The sequence below is a fragment of the Balaenoptera musculus genome, chromosome 7 (assembly GCF_009873245.2).
Source record: "Balaenoptera musculus isolate JJ_BM4_2016_0621 chromosome 7, mBalMus1.pri.v3, whole genome shotgun sequence".
Lineage (NCBI taxonomy): Eukaryota > Metazoa > Chordata > Mammalia > Artiodactyla > Balaenopteridae > Balaenoptera > Balaenoptera musculus.
Genome location: NC_045791.1, coordinates 110,531,129 through 110,546,877, shown reverse-complemented (window position 1 = coordinate 110,546,877; position 15,749 = coordinate 110,531,129). Strand labels below are relative to the sequence as shown.

The 15,749-nt window shown below is 44.1% G+C and overlaps 1 protein-coding gene across 6 annotated transcripts in view; it reads right to left on the bottom strand.

The window, feature by feature from the left end:
* Positions 1 to 15,749, bottom strand: part of UBE2F (ubiquitin conjugating enzyme E2 F (putative)) — a 50,978-nt gene that overhangs the window by 14,776 nt on the left and 20,453 nt on the right. For all 6 annotated transcript variants that reach the window (XM_036857436.1, XM_036857435.1, XM_036857434.1 and 3 more), the window contains one exon: positions 3,311 to 3,378. In XM_036857436.1, the coding sequence (XP_036713331.1) occupies positions 3,311 to 3,378 (68 nt within the window). The remainder of the gene's footprint in view (positions 1 to 3,310; positions 3,379 to 15,749) is intronic.

Below are 15,749 nucleotides of genomic sequence, written 5' to 3'. Positions count from 1 at the left end.
CATTCACAATCTTAATAACTGACCTTAATTATAGGAACTATAAGTGTTAGGGGTTAAAAAAAATTCCTTCTGAAGTACAGAAATCATGTAAATTATGACATCAGAGCAAATGAATTCTGAGAAAGCTCCACAAAGTCCTTCCAGGCTGACTTGCTAAAAACTGGCTGTATCTCCTCATCCAAATGAAACATGAATTCCTTAAAGCCTGCTCTCATAATCTCTACCCCATTTGCCTGTAACCTATGTATTTTCATATGCTGGTTTAATTTGCAACACCATCAACTTGTTGGGGGGCAGAGAGCACGCCAAGCACTGGACAAATGCGCGCTGCAGGCCTGGTGTGGGAGCCCTCGCCCAGCGCTGTAAATACAGTGAGATTAAGACACCCCCAGACTCTTCCTTCAGGGAGCAGACGGTCCAGTGAAGAAAGACGCTAAGGGGAATTCTACAGATAAAGCTTAACCACAGAAAAGGTGAACACAACTGCCTCTGTATCAGTGAAGAAAGACGCTAAGGAGAATTCTACAGATAAAGCTTAACCACAGAAAAGGTGAACACAACTGCCTCTGTACCAGTGAAGAAAGATGCTAAGGAGAATTCTACAGATAAAGCTTAACCACAGAAAAGGTGAACACAACTGCCTCTGTACCAGTGAAGCACTTCACCTCACGCTCCCTGGGGGCAGGGCTGGCCTGTGCGCCCTGCGTGAGCTTGTGACCCTCGCTGGCCTGCTGGTAAGGCAGCTGCGCCACCTCTGCCTGGATGAGAGGCAGAGAGGCCCTCACGGCAGCAGGGTGGCGTCTGGATACAGCCCCGAGGGCCTGGCCTCTCAGTGCTTCCTGGCTGGAGAACATGGGTCTCCTTCCTGATGAAACAGGACTAGCCCATCATTTAGAAATTTTCCAAAGGAGACAGAAACTAAAACATAAAAATGTAAGGTCTTTATACGCCACCAATTAATACAGGAAAAGTGTCTTTGAGGCCCAGTGGCTTTCTATCCTCTGTTTATTTCATCTCCTACTTCTCTGCTTCTTAAACGGGGCAGCATGACAAACATTTTCTCACTACAAAGTGGCCACCAGGTGCGGTGGGAAGGGCACACATTAGGAAGCCGGGCAGCTCTGGACGAGAATCAGCTTTGGCAGTTGAGCCACCTAGACCGGCAAAGCCAACAAGTTCTTAACTTTACCTTCCTGAGCCCTAACTTCCTGATGGGTAAAGATATGAACATTAATGTCACCGAGAGAACTACTGGAGAGTGACATAAGGTAAAACTGAGTGGAAGCGCCTGACACACAGAAGCCCTCAACAAAACTCTGTTCCTTCCTTGACGTTGCGGTTTTGCTTTCTCCTCACACTGGGAAAAAGACACTCTGCCACTGAATGATGCCGATGCACCCGAACTACTACGGTTCTCAGCTTCCTCGAGGCTTGTTTGGAAAGTTCATCAACTTACGCTAAACTCCTCTGTGAGCCATCCTCCCCCCGCCCCAACCAAATTCACTGCTTTTTTGAAAACTGTCACAAACTCACCGCCCTTTAATTTTAACATTCTTTAGATGAGTAATCCACAGATACGGCATATGTCCAGAAGGTTAGAGAGTCTAGAGTTTTAAGTACCGCATGTCGGGTTGTTTCCAGAAACCATCAAAACAGCCCCAAATTCTTAATATGTGCACTTAAACCAAGTTCTCAAACCGCTCTCACCTGAGGGAGTGCAGTGCCCTGTCAGGCCAGGTTCCCCTGCTGGGGATCAGGGAAATAGGGGAAGTCTCAGCGGGTCGCTGGCTGGCTGGATTGACAAAGACCTGAAATGCATATTTTCCTGTCTTCACTTAAAAATTAAATTTATTTTTTGTTTTTCTTGGATTGCTAACTCTTCCATCCTCATAAATTACGTTTCCGAAACAACTTTTAATACAGTAGCCCAGTAAAGATCAATTTCCATAGATAAAAGTTTGGCTTTAAACAAACAGGTGTTACAGCCACTGAACTAGGCCTGGGCGGTGGAGGGGGGGGCGAGGTCGCGGGGAGCAGGTGATTCCCACTGTCAGAAAGGAGGGAGCAGTTACTGCAGGGAAAGCAGCAGGACCCACGCTGTGCCCGATTCCCAAAGCCTCAGGTTAACAGGAGACTGAACTTTACCATCCGGTTGTTCTTTCCTAGTCGACAGGCCAGAGAAGGCTGCGGAACATCAGGGGGGAAAAGACGTATATAACATCGGCAGAGCTGGCCACGTGCCAAGCTCAGCAGCTCAGGGATGGAGAGGGCCCGCGTACCACGTCCACTCCAGCGCCCGACTGAGGGGGGTGCGGTGCTGTTTCGAACCTTCAACGATTTCTCACAGCCACAGTGGAAACACTCCAAAACCCCCAAATCTGAGTTTTCTCACCTCTCCACTATTCCCCGACCCTGATTCTTCATTCAAGTAGACCTGGTCAACTTGACCTGTACACAGGTTGCCAGTTCTTATTTCCATACCCGCTGACACAGCTGCAGAGATGTCCTCGTCACCTAGAACACCCGCCCTAGTTGTGCATGAGCCACCTGAGGCAGGACGACTCCGATTCTCGCTCTCCTCAGAAGCTTAACTGGCCTCGACCACTTTCCAAAAGTGACCCTCTCTCTTCCTTCTCTGAATTCCTCTAAAGCATTTGCCTATTATTAACCAATATCACGGTCTGCTGCTTACCACTTTTATCATTTTATGACAACTTTCTACACTTTCTCTCACCTTCCTACTGGGTCAGCACGTTCCTTAAAAGCAAAGACAGATGTGACAGCACTTGGCACGGTTATTACTGGGAGGGTCCTGGAGGGATCAACATGTAGCTAGGGGTGTAAATCACTTCCTAGTTTGAAACTACAGGTCATTATTCTTTTCCAAAGTTCTAAAATGCACATTTTATACACTTCTGGAATTTTGGTGTTATACCATAAACAAAACTACAGTTTTAAATAAAATGCTCTTTTCTCCAGTGCCAGAATCTAACAAGATTTGCATGAAATGCCCAAGCCGCCCCCTGTAAAGGTGCCAGCCTCGGGGCGGTAATTCCAGCCTCGGCAGAGCTGCACCCCAGCACACACTGGCACACAGTACTCGCAAACACTTGTTGAGAAAAGGAACCTCTCCACTAAAACTCTCAATACTGCTGATGAGGGGCATTAACCACACAAATATCAGCCATTTCGTGCTCAGTCCCAGGACCAGGTGGGCTGCACTCGGACACAACGCGGGGGGACTGCCGCGCCCTGTGACGGCCACCCGCCACGCGAAGGGGGAACAACGGCTCAAGCGCGGGCTACTCACCACCATGTTGTACGCATCAGGAACTTCAGTTTCAAACTGAAATTTTCCACCCTGGTAGTAACCCTCATCTATCAAAAAACACAAAACAAAACAAAAAAATCCTTTAAATTAAAAAAAAAAAAAAAGGAAACAAAAGGCAAACACTATGTTAGCATATGGCAAATACAGAGAATTAAGAGTTGAAAAAGAGGACTGCAGGGCTCCTTTGGCACTTCACTAGCCTCGCCCCTGGCCTGATGGTTACAAGTCAGCCCACACTGACTGGCGCCTGCAGTGCTCTCCTCCTCACTGGTCGCGCGCCCTTGGGAAAGGGGAGGCCTCCCCTGGGAGACGGCCCCCTCCCTCCGCTCAGCCCGAGCCCGGCCCGCAGCACCCCGTGCCTCCCCTCAAGCACAGCTCATGACAGGTAACCACCTTGCTTCAGCGCTTGGTCACCTGTTTGCCGCTGGTCTCCCCGTGAGAAGTCAGTTCCACGGGGGAGGCGGGCTTGTGTTGACTGCTTTTGTCCCGGTGCCTGGCACGTGGCTTCCAGTCACTCGGTAAACACTGACTGAGCATGGACCCTCTGCCAGGCCCTGCTCCAGACCCTGGCCGGGGACACAGCAGTGAGCCAGACAGACAGAATCACCGTCTCAGCGACTGTGCCCGGTCAGCAGTCGTGGGCTGGCTGGCCGAGCGCTTGGTACAGCCTTCAGAACAGAGCAGGCCCTCTGGAAAGGGGCTGGAGGGTACGCAGAAGAATGTCCAGGGTCAGAGCGGCACCGCCGTGCCCCCGCCCTCCCAGGTCTGCAGACCCCACAGCTCAGTCCCAACTCCCTCGCTGCGCCGCCCACCTCTCCGCCTCTCCTGGAGCTGGCGGTGGGCTCGGTGGGCTCTGCTGAGTTGCAAGCGCTGCTGGTGCGGCTGCCAACAGAGGGCGCTCCAGCACGAATGCCCCCACAGGAGTTAAATTACTCTGAACTTCACAATTTGATAAAATTACCACCATCTTTAAAACGAATGTTCAACTTCCTCTAAGATATTATCACCGTGAACAAATCAGCAATATTACATTTTATCACTTCCCTCAGCTCTTTATATAAAACGAACATTTAATAGGAAATTGTTGGTCTCAAACCAGCCACCACTAAAAAACCATTTTTCTTCTTTAAGGGTGTTGAGATCGTGTCAACATTCATGTCTGTCCCGCAGTTAGAACCCGCCTTATCTCGCTGTGTTACACAGGGAGCCCTCTGTGCCCTGGAGCCTACTCCCTCCTTCCTGCCAGGAACCATACGCCAGTGTCTTCCAGCCAGGGTAGGGGTACTGCGGGGAGGACACACTGCCCACGGGGTATGTGGGCACTGACAGCTTTGAGAGAATCCACTTCTACATGGCCAGTGTCCACGAGTGCCCTATCGTGAAATGAATCTGCCCAACAGTGCTTGTGAGGTCAAGGAGTCATGCCAGCTGTCCCTCCCCACCTCCCCTTTCACTGTCTTTCTCCCACTTGTAAAAGAAGGCCCACTGCTCATCTAGTCTCTTCCTATGATGCACTGCACCAAGGTGTGATGCACTGGCCACAGTAAAGCTCCTTGAATAGAGGCACTATTGCAGGGTTGTGCCTTTCCCTATCTTACACCCACTTCTGTAAAGGGCAAAGCATGGCATTAAAGATAAGATGGCCCAGTTCAAGCTGGAATGTCTTGAAGTTAGACACACTGTGGAGCCTGATGGCAGGGATGATCAGATGTCATTTAGTAACGTCAATCACGGGACTACTGGAAAAGAATGTCTCACCCCCGTGAGAAGCAAGCAAAGACGGTGCCAAGAAGCAAGAGGCCCGTGCCTTCCCCCGCGTGGTGCCAGCCCCACACCTCACCTCTCCACTAGGGGTTAAACTTGGAAGTAAGGTAGCTGTTGGAGACACATCTTAATTTAGAGGCTTCACCAAAGAGGGAGTCTTGGCAGTTAGAACTGGTCCTGCCTATTGATGCACATGGCAGAAATTTCTGATACACTGAATGAGCTAAGTCTGCAGCCACGAGTTTTTGTAAAGCCTAAGTTTTTAATATTATATTGGTAGGGGTATGATGAAATTAATATCACAATTTTCTCAATGCTTTCTGAATATTTCAGGTAACATGAGAGGCTGTCAAGTGAAGAATGACGGGTATGATTAGCGGTCGGTTGGCAGGTCTTAGGAAAGTGGTTTTGGTGCATACCTCGGAGAATTCGACACAAAGGGATTCTAATGACTGCGTTTGTAAAGCCATTTCCAACCAGGTGGTTCCCAATTCTTTGCTTTCAACAAAATAGAAGAAGGAACCTAACCTAGTAATCAGCTGAAAGACCACAGTAAAATACCTTGTATGATTTTTGGCCCCTAACTTTGAAGTCCAGGGACACAATGACGTAGTGACAACAAACACCTTCTGTGCCTGCCTACTTATTTATATGAACAAGCAGTTCTCAGTGTCTACACCTACAAAGACAAAAGGAAGGAATAAAACTTATATTGACCCCTTCTTTCTGGCATTAAGTAACATCGTTCACAAGCACATCAACTAAGTCAGAGAAAAATGCTAAGAGTAGCCACTCATTCTCAGATACATTTCCGATGAAATGCTATTTTGTTTAGTAACCATCATTATTAATCCAACAAACATGTGATGAATGCTACTATGTGTCAGGCACTGTTCTAGGCACCACCAGCAAGAGACCTTCCTGCCCTCATGAAGCTTACATTCTAGTGGGAAGAAACAAAGTAAGTAAGTTAATAATATAACAGAAAGTAAAAAAGAGCTGAGGGGCTAGGAGGTGGGAGGAGCTGCAATTTTAAATAGGGAGGTCTGAGAGTGAAGGCTTGAAAACGGAGGGTATCCGGGAGAAGAATACTCCAGGCATGGAAGCGTGGTGAGAGACCCGTGAGAGGGCCTGATGCATTCAGGGAACATGCAGAGGCCAGAAGGTGAGGCAAGGGAAGGGGAAGCTGCAGCTGCAGAGGTAGCAGGCCACTGCAAGTGCGCTGGCTTTTATTCAGCAAGGCAGGGAGCCACCAGAGGGGCCTGAGCAGAGGAGGGGCAGGACCACAGAAACATTATGCTGGTTAGGAGCAGGGTAGGAGCAGCTGGAGTAGAGATACTGTGACGGTAGCAACACCAGGATTTGCTGGCAGATTAGGGGTGGGGTGTGGAAGAAAGGAGCCGAAGCGCTGCGCTGTTTGACCCTGCCATGGAGAAGGGCAGAGTCGTCACCTCGAAGATAAAAAGACTGCAGAGGGCACAGGTGCGCCAAGTCCAACGTCGGATTTGAGATTAATTTGAGATTTCATGTCAACAACCAAGTGGAGACACTGATCGGCAGCCGACAGATCTTTCTGGATAGACCTTTCTGGAGTGTAGGGGAGAGGTCAGGGCTGCATGAGAGGTTTGGGAGCTGTGTACAGGGGCATCCAGGTTTCATGAGCTGGCGAGGTCCCCAAGGACCTGACTATGGAGGTCCAAGGACCGTGCAAGGCCTTGCGGCATCCCCGACTTGGGTCAGGAGACGGGGCAGGAGGGGCAGTGGCAGCAACAGAAGGAAACCAGGAGCCAGGAGCCGGTACAAACAACAACTGTAACAATCGTTCAAAAGAAAATGCTCAACACCCAGGAGTCTCACAGTGACAGGAACTTCTTAAATAATTAAATATAAATATATAGTTACACAACAGTATGACAGGGTGAAAAAATTCTTATAGGCAGAGGAATGTTTATATTAGGATAAAATTCTATGAGACAAGTGAAATAAAAATATATGAGTGCAAGGAGAAAAAGCAGCAACGAACGTTTTCCAACCATTAAAGTGGAGCTTGTTCATATATATACATAGTTTTCTAATGCATGATGGTGGGTGTAGCCATGGTATTTAGACTCTACTGGAAACATTTTAAAGAGTAAAATAATACTTTCCCCTTTAAATGTCAATATTTACAGCACACTGGAAATTACACTCTATGCAAATTTTAAACTTAAGGGCAGGAAAAACACAATCCCTGCCAAGATAACCTTGTAGATCGGGGATCGGCAAACTCTCTCTGAAAAGGGCCAGGCGCTACATACTTAGGGCTTTGGGCTACAGGTCTCTGTCACGTACCGTTTTATTTTTTATTTTTTTAAATAGCCCTTTAAGAATGTAGAAACCATTCTCAGCTCGAGGGCTGCACAACAACTGGCCCGGGGTGGGCTTTGGCTCACAGGCCTGGTTTGCCCACACTCAGGTGAAAATACAGCAAAACAAACCTACGGCGCCAAGCTGAGTGACCCTGAGCTCCCGTGCAGTGGGCTCACTTAAGAGGGAGAGCCAGTCAGGGGAGCCTGCGGGGCGGGCGTTACAGAAGACCCGGAAACAAGCACCAGCAGCAGCACAGCAACAAGCACGCTGACACGTGGAGCGTGGACCACGTGCAGGACCACGTGCAGTCGCCGGGGCTCTGCTCACGCGCCCACTCCGCCACACTGCTGCTGCTGTAAAGGAGCCACTGAGGCACACAGGCTGAGTTCCAGCTGCTCCACAGCTGGCGGGCCGCTTCACATCAGGCGGTGTCACAGGGGCCTGGGGAGAGCGGGGCAGGGGAAAGGAGACAGAGTGGCGGGCGGGCGGGGGGCGAGGGAGCGTAGACAGGAAGGCCGCTGGGAGCAGAGGAGGAGCCAGGCCGGGCGGAGCTGCAGACAGACACCGAGTCAGCTGCGAGACGGGTGCTGAGAGTCAGAGGAAACCACGAACATGAGGAAAGACATGGAGAAGACTTTTTAGATGTAGTAAACAGAATATCAAGAGCTAAAACACAAAATATCTGAAACGAACACTTCACTGGATGAGACTCAGAGTCAATCAAATGCTGCAGGGACTTCCCTGGCGTCCCGTGGTTAGGACTCGGAGCTCTCACTGCCAAGGGCGCAGGTTCAATCCCTGGTCAGGGAACTAAGATTCCACAAGCCGTGCAGTGTGGCCAAAAACAAAACAAACAAACAAAACTCAGCAGAAATAGAAACGATCCACACTGAGGCACAGAGAGAAAAGTGAACAAAACCTTGTGACCCCAGTGGAGGTCTAGTTTGTATGTACAGGGAATATATAGGTAAGAGATATATCTTTTTTAAAGTTTTACTTGGGGATATGCACACTTTTTAAATATTTATTTTATTTATTTATTATCTTTATTTTTATTTCTTTGGTTGTGTCGGGTGTTAGTTGCACGTGGGCTCTTCATTGTGGCGCTCGGGCTTCTCTCTAGTTGCGGCGTGCGGGTTTTCTCTTCTCCAGCTGCGACACACGGGCTCCAGAGCGCGTGGGCTCTGTAGTTTGTGGCACACAGGCTCTCTAGTTGAAGTGCTTGAGCTCAGTAGCTGTGGCACGGGGGCTTAGTTGCCCCACAGCATGTGGGATCTTAGTTCCCCGACCAGGGATCGAACCTGCTTCCCTGCATTGGAAGGCGGATTCTTTACCACTGGACCACCAGGGAAGTCCCTAGGTAAGAGATATTAACATTCGTATATCTAACTGGAGTCCCATAAAGGGGTTATAGATAAAATATTGAAAGAAATGTTGGTCAGTTATTTCTAAGTTTGATGAAAACTGTAACTCACAGATCCAAAAAGGTCAATAAACCCCAAGCGAGATAAACAGAAAGAAAACCACATCAAAGCATTATCATAATAAAACTGCTAAAAACTGTGACAAAGAGAGAACATTAAAAACAGCCAGAGAATAAAATGCACATCACATAAAATGAAACAAAGAATCACCACTAACTTCTTATAAGAAAAAAAAAGTCAGAAGGCAGTAGAATGATATCCTTAAATTGCTGAAACTGTCAACTTAAGAATTCAATATTCAGCAAAGCTGGCAGAATTCATCATTCAGCAAATCTGCGCTACAAAAAGAAAATCCAAGGATGTTCTTCAGGCAGAAGAAAAATAACAGATGGGAACTCAGATCTACAAAAAGGAATGAAGGTTGTTAAGTGGTTAAATATGTTGATAAATATATGAAGAAAATACAATTATCTAAAACAAAAATAATAACAATGTATTCTGGGTTATAACAAATGTAAAGTAAATGAGACTATAAGATAAAGGTTTGGATGGGGAAATGGAAGTATAGCAATATTAGTCTAAGCTTCCACCTTAAGAACTAAAGAAAGAAGAACAAATTAAACTGAAAACAAGCAAATATGAGCAGAAAACAAAAAAAATATTAGAGGAAAATCAATGAAACCAAAAACTGGTTCCTTGCAGAGACCAATAAAATTGACAACCTCTAGCCAACTTGATCAAGAATATAGAAAACAGAAATTTTCAATGGCAGGAATTAAAAAGGGGACATCAACACAGACTCTACAGAACTTAAAAGGGTCAGAAGATATTAAGAGCAACCTTATACCAATAAATTTGAAAATGTAGATGGTATGAACAAATTCTTTGAAAGATACAAATCACCAAAGCTCACTCAAAAATAAGAAGTCCAAGTAACCCATATCTATCTAAGAAATTTTATTCATACAGTACTTAAACTCTTACCACAAAACAACAAAATACTAGACCTAGGTGGCTTTACTGGCGAATTCTACCGTTTAATAAGGAATTAATAGTAATTCTACATAAAACTCTTCCAGGAAACAGAAGGGAACACTTCCCCATTCATTCCAGGAAGAGTAAGGAGGGGAGGGGAGGGAAAGAAACTAGAGCCTTATCTTGCACCATATGCAAAAATTAACTCAAAATGGCTCACAGACCTAACTTTAAAACCTAAAGCTATAAAACTACTTAAAAAAAAAAAAAAAAAAGGAGATCTTTGCATTTCTTAGACAAAGATTTCTTAGGACACAAAAGCACTGTATTAGTTTTGTATTGGTTGCTGTGATAATTACCACAAACGTAGCAGCTTAAACAATAAAAACTTACTATCTTTTGTAGGTCATTTGTCCAAAACGAATCTCACTGGGCTGACATAAGAGTTGGCAGGGCTGCATTTCTTTCTGGTGGCTCTAGAAAAACTCCATTTCCTTCACTTTCCAGCTTTAAGCAGCCACCGGTACTCCTTGGCTCACAGCCCCTTCCTCCACCTTCAAAGTCACTGATGGCCAGTGGAAATAGTAACACACGCAACAGCATGCATGACTCTCAAACGCACTGTGCTCAGTGAAAGAAGCCACGGACAAAATGCTACATACTGGTTGGGGCCGTTTATATGACATTCTGGAAAAGGCACAACAACAGGGCAGAAATCAGATCAATGATTGCCAGGGGCTGGGGGTGGGGAGAGGAAACTGACTACCAAGGGGCCCAACTTGTGAGCTGATGGAAACATTTTATGTGTATCTTGATTGTGTTGGTGTTTACACAACTGTATGTGTCTGTCAAAATGCAGAGAAGGTACACCTAAGAACAGTGACTCCACTGTCTGTAAATTATACCTCACTAAACATGATTTTTAAAAAAGATAAAGGTAAAGCCTGCTACATAAAAGGCACCATCAGGTGGTCCAGGAAAATGAAGGAGCGCTGGCAATTTTTACAATGCCAAAAAGCTCAACATTTAAACAGCGTGTAATTTTTTAATATTTTATATACATTATACACGTTTTTACTGGTGACCATCAGAATATATATTTAACCATGGTAATGAATGGCTTTTAAAACAGTACGTCAGACATTTAATTTCACACCCACTCCTAGAAACCTGAGCATCCCAAGAGAGAATTTGCCTCACTTTTACGTGCGAGGCAGAGGGCAGAAATCAGTGCAAGAACAGTATATATCGGACAACATGTCACCTACTCAGCAGTAAGCAGAGACATATTGCATCAACACAGTTCTTGCAAGCAGCAAGGAAAAGAGCAGTGAATGTTTCCCTAACAAAAGTTAGCTGATGTGAAGGGAGATAACTGTCTCAAGAGCAATCACCACATATCTATTATATATGAAAGGAGAATTGCCACCTGCATTTCCAGGATTATTTGGAAGAAAAGACTCCATCAGGAAGAAGTCTGTCCCTCATAATGGGTATCCATATAAAGCTAAAAATCAACCTAGAAAGAACCAGGTATGAGAGTACACGTTCTGTGTCTGAAACCATGACATATTAACAGTAAACTACACACAAACTACTATGAGACTGGGGTGGTGGTCAAGCCAAAGGCCTGCTTCAGTGCTCTGACTCATTTCCGTATCTTTTAACATGTCCATGATTATTTAAACGTTGTTCTAAAATGTTCATGTGTGGAACCAAACCTGTGTTTCAGGCTTACTAACCATATTTCTTTGCTCAGAAACTGGGAATCTTACTTTATTTCACACTAAGAAATTTTTCCTTCTATAACTCCAAAGCTCTGAAACAGAGCTTAGAATAACTAAGAACCAAACATAATGGGGATAACAGATAAAACAATTTAAATTTCATGACTCAGTGTAAGGTGCACTTTTAGTATCATGCTCATCAGGGAGTTTTTTTTTTTTTTTTAATTAATCAATTTCTTTATTTATTTATTTTTGGCTGCATTGGGTCTTCATTGCTGCACGCGGGCTTTCTCTAGTTGCAGCGAGCGGGGGCTACTCTTCGTTGCGGTGCGCGGGCTTCTCATTGCAGTGGCTTCTCTTGTTGCGGAGCACGGGCTCTAGGCACGCGGGCTTCAGTAGTTGTGGCATGTGGGCTCAGTAGTTGTGGCTCACGGGCTCTAGAGCGCAGGCTCAGTAGTTGTGGTGCACGGGCTTAGTTGCTCCGAGGCATGTGGGATCTTCCCGGACCAGGGCTCGAACCCGTGTCCCCTGCATTGGCAGGCAGATTCTTAACCACTGCACCATCAGGGAAGCCCAGTTAGGGAGTTTTTATAAATTAAATGTTAAAATTAAGAAAACATGACAAATCTAATAATCAACACATTTAAAAACATACTTACGTGAATATACACATAAATATACAAGATTTACAACGTAGCTATAGAATTCCCTAATCAGGATTTTTAATATATGTAACAATAATAAAAAGGATGTTATTAACCATTAAAAAAACCTCCCACAGGGACTTCCCTGGTGGCACAGTGGTTAAGAATCCGCCTGCCAATGCAGGGGACACAGGTTTGATCCCTGGTCTGGGAAGATCCCACATGCCACAGAGCAACTAAGCCCGTGTGCCACAACTACTGAGCCCGCACGCCTAGAGCCTATGCTCCGCAACAAGAGAAGCCACCGCAATGAGAAGCCCGCGCACCACACTGAAGAGTAGCCTGTGCTCACCGCAACTAGAGAAAGCCCGCACACAGCAACAAAGACCCAACGCAGACAAAAATAAATAAAAGTAAAAAACAAAACAACAAAAAAACAACCTCCCACATATCTAATAAAGAACTTATATCAGGTATATAAAACTTACAACTCAATAATGAGACAATCAATACAATTTTTAAATGGGTAAAATATTTGAATAGACACTTGAACAAAGGAGATATACAGAGAGTAAACCAGCTTGGGAAATGATGCGCAACATCTTTAGTCACTAGGGAAATGCAAATTAAAGTCACAATGAGACACATACCTAACAGAATGGCTAAAACTGAAAGGACTGATAATACTAGCTATTGGCAAGAATGTAGGGTAACTGGAATTCTCATTCATTGCTAGCAGGAATGCAAAATAGTACTTTCATTTTGGAAAACAGCATGGCAGTGTTTTATGCAGTTAAACTTACTCTTATCACATGACCTAGTAATTGCACTGCCAGGAGAAATAAAAAACATTGGCAAACGAATACCTGCCCACAAAGATTTACAGCAGCTTTATTCACAATGGCCCAAAAGTGGAAATAACACAAAGGTTCATCAATAACCTGTTATAAATAAACTGGAATACACCCATACAATAGAATACAGCCCATCAATAAAAAGATACAAAATACCACATAGATGAAACTCAAAAGCATTATGCTGACTAAAATAATGTAACTTATACCTCAATCAACATTGCTTAACAAATTTTTTTTAAATCAATCTAAGTTTCCACCTTAGGAAGGTAGAAAAAGAAAAGCAAATTAAACCCAAGGTATAAGGAAGGAAATAATAAAGAAAAGAGCAGAAACCAATAAAATGGATAAACAACTGAGAAAAACAAAAGCTTGCTCTTTGTAAAAGATCAACTGGATAAACCTCAAGCTAACATGATCAAGGAAAAAAAGAGAAGATCCAAATAAACCAACATCAGGAATAAAAACAGGGACATCAGTACAGATCCCACAGACATCAGTAGACTAATAAGAAAATACTCCAAACAACTTTGGATGGTATGAGAATGCTAAGAGCAGTCTTACTCATCATCACCAAAAGCTGGAAAGAATTCAAATGCCCGTCAATAGGAAAATAAATAATTACGTCATATTCATACAACAAATACTGCTACCCAAAACAATACATATGAATTTAAAAACATGTTACATGAAAGAAGCCAGAGAATAAGAATACACAATATGATTCCACTTATATGAAATTCAAGAACTGACAAAACTAATTTATGGTAAGAGAAATCAGAAAGCAATTTTGGGTGGGTAGCAGGGAGCGAGGAATTGACTGCAAAGAGGAAGGGAACTTTGGGAATGCTGGAAATATGTTTACTGGGATTGTGGTTACACAGGGATGTGTATCCATTTTGCAAAACTTAGTAAGCTCTACAGTTCAAGTTAGTACATTTTATTGTTTGTAATTTTATACCTCAGCAAAATTTATTTAAAAAGTAAAAACTAAAATTAAAAAAAAAAGGTCCATGGTCCCCTCTGCCTACAAGCCACCATGTCACAGTGTGGGCAGGCTGAGGGGACCTTCACAGGTCAACTGGGCAACTCTGACCTGGCCCAGGTTTTCAAACCATCCCTCTAACTTCACAGAAGACTCTGGTGGTATTTCAGCCAGTCTTTAGATTTTTGCTTTGTTTTGTTTCATTTTACTTTCTAGTATTGTTTCTTGTTTTGTGAGTTGATGTGGAGATTTTTTTCTTCTAAGTTCATTTCTTTTCTTTTCCTCTATCACCAAATTACATTGCCATCTTTTCTCTGAAGAGTACATTTATTCCCAAGCATGAGGGACATTCCAAAAACAAACAGAACTATAAAAATGTTACCAAGTAGGAACAGGAACTATCTTGCCAGGAGCCAGATAAAGAAGAGCTTTGAGCTTCAAGTGCAGATGCAGTTCTTCCACCCTGACCACCTAAATATCTAGATCTTCTATATTATTGAGTTTTCAGACTCAGCCCCAGTATTACTGGCTGCAAATGAGCCAGTTTCAATACCATCTGCTCTATATACTGTTAAAACTTTACTACTTAGACCTATCTCTATAGTTTTTCTTTAATAACTAAGAAGAGCATGACTCCAAAAAGTTTTTTTAAAAAACCAGGATATTGAGCAAGTTTTTAGGGTTGGCAGATCTCTGCCATGCTTCACTTAATAACAAAGGACAAGAGCCACAGCAGCTTTCTGAGTCACTGACACCACAAAATACGGGCGCACACACAGCACCGGAAGAGCACGTCACACAGAGCTCCATGTGTGCACCTCCACAAATATAGATGCTCAAGTACTAAGCAGTTACAGGCACCAGAGCACAAATTCCTGTTTTACCTGATGCAATAGTGAACACAAAAACTGTAACAAACAATCGTGCTGCGGTTTCAAGAATAATAAGAACATCAAAGATGGTGTCATAGACACAATCTCAATAAGAACAACATCCATGTAATTTAGTAAAAAAAATTCAGTTAAAAAAAAAAAAAAAAGAAAGACTTATCCAGAGGTTGGCTGGACTCGACACAAACTCATTCATGTAAGACAGTAATAAGCCTGGCAAAAGCAAACAAGGTCTCTGAATAGCTGAGAATCACAAAGCTCTCACAAATGCCCTAAAAAGGCAGAGAGAAGAAAATATTTTTACTACAAACACACAAGTGTGAGACTACTTAGTAAACAGAGAACCGATCTTAATCACCACAATTTCTGAAAATACCTTGCATTGCTTAACAGCAATAGTAACTGACGTTCATAATGGTGACCTTTGGTCACCTGGAAACAGAGTGTGCTCAGTATCCCTCACTAAAAAGGGCAGAACTTGCAATGTGTCTATGAAGGTGGCCAAAGAATGGTTACAACCTCCATCACTTCACAAAGTCCTGAGCTTCAGTCCTCTCTCGAGGTCAGGCGTGTGGAACGCCCGTTTCTGACAACGGTGTTCTGATGTTAGTATCTCTACCCTAGTGTTCACTCATCTTAGAAATGGAAATGGTACCAGACTGAATTTATGGATACGCCCCAGAGTCGTTTGTAGAACCACCACACAGACTAAATGAATTTAGTTTTCAAGCACATTTTGAAAATGGTATTTCTCCTGTTATAATACAACATCTTCCATGGAAAAAAACCATCCTACCTGCAGGGAG